The sequence below is a fragment of the Geospiza fortis genome, unplaced genomic scaffold, assembly GCF_000277835.1.
Source record: "Geospiza fortis unplaced genomic scaffold, GeoFor_1.0 scaffold106, whole genome shotgun sequence".
Classification (NCBI taxonomy): Eukaryota; Metazoa; Chordata; class Aves; order Passeriformes; family Thraupidae; genus Geospiza; species Geospiza fortis.
Genome location: NW_005054377.1, coordinates 768,856 through 775,595, shown reverse-complemented (window position 1 = coordinate 775,595; position 6,740 = coordinate 768,856). Strand labels below are relative to the sequence as shown.

Genomic DNA, 6,740 nt, shown 5'->3' with positions numbered 1-6,740 from the left:
GTGTGCGCATGCGCACTGGGCATGCGTGGGGATGATGGTGGACGCGGTGCCGTCAGGTGTTTCGGGGTTTTTTGGGGGGGAATTGCGATATTTGTGTCTGTTTCTCCTCGCAGAGCCCGAGGTGTTTGAGATTGTGCTGCCGATTACTGTCTTGGTGCTGAGCGATGAGGATTTTCTCGAGGATGATGATAAGGACCAGGAAGCGTCCATTCCCGAGGTGGAGCAGGAGTTTAAATTAAGCAACAGCCTTTGCCTAAAAAATGAAGTGGAGCCTTCAAATGACAGCAGCAGTGTAGGCAATTGGGATGCAAACAAGACTGTTTCAAATGAAGAAAATTGTATTAAGTACTCTGAGGAGAAATGGCTTGCTGAGAGTATGTGTAACACATCGAAATTATCTTTAAGTGATGTCCACGATGCAGACACGGATAAATGTGGTCCACATTACATGTTACCTACATCTTCTTGCAAAACAGAGCTTCCAGAGATAGTGAAATACAGTGATGGAGAAGATTGTGCTGACAATCATGGCTTTCAGAAGATTCCTCCTCTCCTCTCCACTGCTGACAGTGACAGAGCTGACACTTTGGAGACATTGGAAGTGGTACTCAAACATGAAGAAGAACCTGTCAGTATTGCAAGTGTTCTTTTTGATGGCAGTCCAGAGACACAAGAAGAAATCCACAAGGAATTTAAGATAATTGTTAAAATGGAAGGTAATAGATTAATAAGATTATTGCAAGAGTTTAAGAAATACAGTAAACCTCAAGTTTTTGAAATAAAAAAATTATATAGAAAAGCTAAGAAACCAATTTCTTTTAGAGTAAGCATTTTAAATTAGATTCATAAATGCCACAGAAGGAAAATACTGCCTGGAGTATGCTCAGTTCTTTCACAGACTCCTGTGAAAGGCAATGAAACTACAAAATTTTGTCATTCTCCTCCAATGAGAACAAGGGTGTCCCTTTCATCAGGGAAATGATTCTCAAAAACGCAGAAAAAGCATAGGATTTGAGAGAATGGAGCATTAGAAAAGTTTGGTGTTAGTACTTTGATAGGAATTCTGCCATAAAGGTGTTCTGGATGTGGTGTTGTCTTGTGAAATTCAGAGTCTTGAGTGAAAATAGTAGGAGAGAAGGTGGCTTCTAACTAGAAGCAACATTTAAATGTTGGGGGCAGAGGGGAGCATGAAGAGAGGCATTAGGGAAAAAATGGAGAGAGGGAGATAATGAGGAAGCAGAAGTAATGAAGAGCAAGCAAGTCATTAGGCAATTTGGGATTATTACTATGAAGTAATAATGAATATTTGTGATTGTATGAAATGTGACATTTTATATCTCCTTGTAGATCCTGATTCCTCAAAGAATGGAGATGATGAAATTGACTACAGGAAAATAAGCAAATTTGAAGATGAAACTCAGAGTTCTCTTTTGGAATATGGCTTGAAAGAAGAGAAATTTACCCATAATTGTTCTGATCCATTTCTTAATGAATGTTCTGCTTTTAAGGAACATCTAGAAGATGTAGAGAAACCTGACATGAATGCTTCTACTTGTGCTGAATCGAATTCTACTGGAGAGCATATTTACAAGATGTTAACACCATTCCCTAAGAAAAGATGCCAGCAACAAAAAGTTGTTTCTTCTCATGCAAGCCCAGAAGAGCTCCAGAGCCAGCCAGAAGGTTTAACATGGCTGAATGATGGTGTGACCATCACACCTCTTCCTAAAACCTCTTGTTTTGCAAAGGAGAATGAAAGATTGACTTTCAAGTGCAGGTTTTGTAGTTCTGTGTTTAAATGCAGTGCACACCTGAAGAAACATATTTATTCAACTCATAAAGATAAGAAATTACATAAATGCTGCTTTTGTAAAAAAACTTTTTTCTTTTCTTTCAATCTTAAGAATCACCTTAAATTTCATAAGAAGATTGCTAGGTTACAAAAGGCAAGAAAAAATAGAATAAGTGCGAGAAAAGGGAGGCAGAAAGGATCTGAAGGAGAATCTGAGACCAAGAAAAAAGAAAGTAAATACAAGAAATTTTTCATTAAAATTGAACGGGACTTTACACCGCTGGATGTGCCAGTTAGCTTTTCCTGCAGAATTTGTTTCTTTGTTTCATCCAGTCCTAGAAGTTTTATTCATCACATGAAGGGACACAAGGAGAGACCACCTTACCAGTGCCCTCAGTGTGATTACTCCTGCAGCAGCTGGTCCTACCTGTTAAATCACATGTACTGGCATGCTGGCTACAAGCTCTACCAGTGCAGGTTCTGCACCTTTTTTTCATTGTATTTTGCAAGCATGGTGAGGCACAGCCATGTCCACACAGGGGATAAACCATATTGCTGTGAGCTCTGCCAGGTAGCATTCACCAGCACCTCAGGGTTGGAGAGACACAGGAGGACACATGCAGAGACAGAAATGTGCCAAGCACAGCAACCCAGCTGCCTGAGTGGGATAAAGAGAACTGAAAGTCCTCCAAAGAATTACACATGTGATGAATGTAACCTGGTATTCTACACTAAAGGACATCTCAGCTTTCACAAGAAATTTCATGAACAGGTAAAGGCTAATGGTTACACAAGTCAGAGCAATAAATACTGTACGAGCACAATAGGCAAAGCTGATGGTGATTCTCAGGGCCATGTTTCTCACTCTCTTTTTGGTAGAGAAAATGATTGTCTGGGTGGGGGAATCCTGGCTTCAGAAGTTGAGTTTGAGCAAGAAGGTGATGTGTGGGACAATAAGAAAATATGCCCTGGAAAGAAATTCCTTGAAAACAGCCTTGAAGGAAGCAGCAGGTTGGCTGTTGCTGGAAACAGATCAGAAGTTCCTCGGACCTCTTACCAAATGGACACCATCACTTACAAAGAGGAACCTTTTTTCAAATCAGAGACCTCTCATTCACAAGTGCAAGATAATGCTTCTTTTCATAACTTTGTGGAAAACTTGGAGGATACATATCCTTCTAATTTAAATACATTCCAAACATACAGATGCCAGCTCTGCAGTTATGCTACTGCTGTTCCTAACAACTTCAGGCTGCACCTAAAGATACATACAGATGAAACACCATTTTTTTGTAAAGAATGCAATAAGACATTTAAAACATCAAACCATTTGCAGAAACACAGCCTTCTTCATGTGAAAAATGGAGAGGCGCTTGGAAGTTGCCTCTTTGTAGAGAGGTGTTTAGAGAATCTTGAATTGCATCATGAAATCCAGAGAGGCACCTATCCAGAAAGGGATTTTGATTCCTGCAAAGGCTCAAACAGCTCCTTGCTTGGTTCAGAAGTCTGGGGAGTTCAGCAGGGTGTTCAGAGGGGCACAGCAAATGATGTGCAAGCACAAAGTCAGCCACTATTATATCAGTGTTCAGAGTGCAGCTATGCTACTGGCATTTTAAGCAACCTGGAGCTCCACATCAGAACTCACACAGGTGAGAAGCCCTACAGCTGCCCCGTGTGTCAGAAGAAGTTCCGTACTTCCAGTCACCTGAAAAGGCACAGACTCACTCATTTGAACGTGGGGCATTTCAAGTGCATGAGCTGTGACTACTCAACCAACAAATGGCTGTCCTTGAAGCAGCACCTGGCTTCACACACCGGGGAGGGAACCTCCTCTCCTGGCTGCTTTTACGAGCACAAGGAGCTGCCTGTCAAGACATACAGGTGTGAAGAGTGTGGCTATTGCACAGCCCACAACGGGAACCTGAAGCTGCACCTGAGGATCCACACGGGGGAGAAGCCGTTCCAGTGCGGGCAGTGCTCCCTGGCTTTCCGCACCTCCAGCCACCTCAAGCGCCACTGGCTGACTCACCTCAAGCTGCACTGCAGGAGGTGCAGGTATTCCACGGTGGATAAACAAGCTTTCCAAAAGCACATAAAAACACACAAAAAGAAGTACAGGTGTGCAAAGTGTAATGTGGTGCTGCCCACCAAAAAACTGCTGGAGAAGCATAAGCAGCAGCATGACGTTGGAATGTGAGGTTGAGAGTTGGAAGTTGGTGCTTGGTTTTGGACAGGTTTGCACGTCCTGAGTTTTTTCATGGCTTTATGTTCCTTTGCTGTGCCCAGAACAATGGTTGGTAATGGATGCATGCAGCATTTTGGTCAAGAGAGTGACACTTGGGGTACTGGTTTGCTGCAGGTGTTTCTGGGAACATCAGTTCTAGCACAGGTTGTGCTGAAGAGCTTGGAGACACTTCATCCCTGAGTAACTGCTTCAGTAGAGGTCAGTTATTTTGGCCAGTGTTCATCTGTGTTTAAGCAGTTATTCTGCACCACTTATTTTCTTGTAAAAATTTAATAAGAAAAAGAAATCTCTTTTCTAACTGAAATAATGTGTAACGGGAGGGGAGGAAGGGCATGTTATTTTTGTAGTAATAATTTTTCATATAAGAATTACCAGTGCATCTGGAGGCTAAGTGCTACCTCCCATCTGCTGAAAGTTGCCTCCTTTACTCCCAGGTGCTTTTGCAATACTTGTAAGAGGAAAAAAAATAGTATCTCACCAAATTACAGAAACAAAATATGCATGTCATCACAGGGTAATTGTGACATTGAAATGGTTAACATGTGTCTGTATATATAAGATGTTTATTAAGCTGTTACCTTGTCTGTAGTTTTGATAATTTTTTGAGTAGTCTGACAGAAATTGTAATGTCCAGAAACATCTATTTTATGATACTGGGAATCTTTAAATCTTCAATTTTATGTGAATGTCTAATGTTAATCTAGTACAAAATGCCTTACCTTTTCTCAGGTTGGTAGTTACTGTGTTGTTTGTTAAAATAGATGAAACACTTTTCAAATAACTTCTGTTAGTATGAGCAGTTGCTGATAATTGTGAATGCTGTTTAGTTACATTGAAGACCTTCACAGTATCTGAAATTAAAATTCGTTTAAGAACTTTACTCTTAGTCTAAAATATCATGGGATAAGAACCTTTGTACTATGCAGCAGTTGGTGCAGGGTGTGGTGAACCCAGATGGATGCTGCTTCCAATTTATATTCAAATCTAGACAAATCTTTGTTTGTTTTGGAGTTATGCAGTGCTAGGAACTCTTGAGTGTGGCAAGTGGTTTCAATAACTGTTATCCCCTTGTGTGAGGAAAGACAGCAGCAAAGGCCTGGTGCAAACTGTCCCAATGCTACAGCTCAGTCTATGGAGCAGCAGAACAAACATGTAGTTTAATTTAGAGAATGTAAATGAGGAACTTAGTGCTTTTTTCTTCTGCTTCTGGATGTGTGTTTTTCTGTAGAAATACAGAGAATGTCTTGTAGAGGCTTTCTCCTAACATAGGAGACAGGTTGGGAAGGGCTGCCCAGAGAGGTAGTGGAGTTTTCCTCTTTTCAGATATTTAAAAGCCATCTGGATGTAATCCTGGAAAACCAGCTCTGGGTGGCCCTGCCTGAGCAGGGGCTTGTCTTCCAGACCCCTGCAGCCATTCTGTGATTTGGAGGACAATCTTCCAGTCATAGGTTGAAACTCATGGACGGGTGAATGTATTTAAGGCCAGATCAGCAGAGGTATTCTAGTGATCTAGTTCTTTGCAGCTTCAGTAAAGTCAGACAAGTGTCTGGGCCTGAACCATTGTGGTTACAGATGAGTGATTTAAACCTTGGAGCCACCTAATCCAGTTGTGAGAAAGAAGAATGTTGTCCTGTATGAAGAAAGAAAAGCATTTCTGGGAAATATTAATGGTTACTCAAGCTTGGAGGTGTTTTTACCTGTGTTACATTACAATTCTGATCATTTATTTGAAAAGAGCAGGTACAAAGAGAAAACAAAAATACTGAAGGAATTTTAAGCCCCTATATTAGGTGAGACTAGAAAGGCTAAATCTGATAGAATGCTGTTGTTTAAAAGCATGGTGTGCAACAATGATGAAAAGAGCCTGGTTTAGGGGGATAAATTAACTGCAGTAAATTTCTGAAAGAGTTTGTAAATGTAAGTTTCTTCAAGTTTTAAGTAAGAACAAGAAGGTACTTTCAGTTAGAGCTTGATTTTATAAAAATAATTATTCCTAGTCACTGCCTCTAATAAAAATAAGCAGTTCAATGACTCCTGGTGTTGCTTTCTGTTCCTTATGCACTGCACTGGATTTTGGGGGTTTCAAAGGTATTCTCAGTCTGCTAAGTCAGTGAAATTTAAAGGTTGAGCCATATTCAGTGTCAAATAAGACATGGGCTGTTGTTGGAATTTTTTTTTTTTTGGTAGCTAGAACTGTAATGTTTTGTATTGCTGCAGTTTAAACAAAAATCAAAGCCTTTCCTAAATCATACAATGATGTTTCCAATTTAAACCAAAAAAGTTTCATAATTTTCTCCATGAACATACCTGAATTTGGACAAAACAGGGAAATGTAACAAGACAAACTGAGCAAAAGGCTGTCATTTTACCTGCTGTGCATCTTCTAATTAAATGAATACAAGTTAAACTGGAGGTGATGTAAATGAACCATAGTGAGTCAGACCTGTATGGTGTGGTGCTGCATCCTCCTGTTTGGGCCACACTGTGGTCTCACAAATGCCCGTTGGGGCTTGGCCTTGACGAGCTGAGCCAAGCTCCTCTTGAGCTTATCCAAAACACTGCCTGCTCCCAGGAACTTTTGCTGGCTAAGGGGCTCCCTGAGTTTTAAGAGCCTTTGGGAACTTTTCTTACCCAAATAACCACCCAGGAGGAACAACGTTTTTGGTTTTGAACTTTCAGAGAAAGTTACCAACCTGAATTACA

General features: G+C 40.7%; 1 protein-coding gene across 1 annotated transcript; it reads left to right on the top strand.

Annotated features, from left to right (window-relative positions):
• Nucleotides 1-31: 31 nt before the first annotated feature.
• Nucleotides 32-6,069, top strand: LOC102032954 (zinc finger protein 43-like). The gene is made up of 2 exons (XM_031060251.1): nt 32-716; nt 1,348-6,069. Exons 1-2 carry the CDS (start codon nt 32-34, stop codon nt 3,987-3,989), a joined length of 3,327 nt encoding a protein of 1,108 aa, XP_030916111.1. The 3' UTR covers nt 3,990-6,069.
• The last annotated feature ends 671 nt before the right edge of the window (nt 6,070-6,740 follow it).

Coding starts and splice junctions, on each gene's coding strand:
- LOC102032954 (XM_031060251.1), top strand. CDS start 32: ATGATGGTGGACGCGGTGCCGTCAGGTGTTTCGGGGTTTTTTGGGGGG. Junction 717..1,347: donor GATAATTGTTAAAATGGAAG/GTAATAGATTAA, acceptor ATCTCCTTGTAG/ATCCTGATTCCTCAAAGAAT.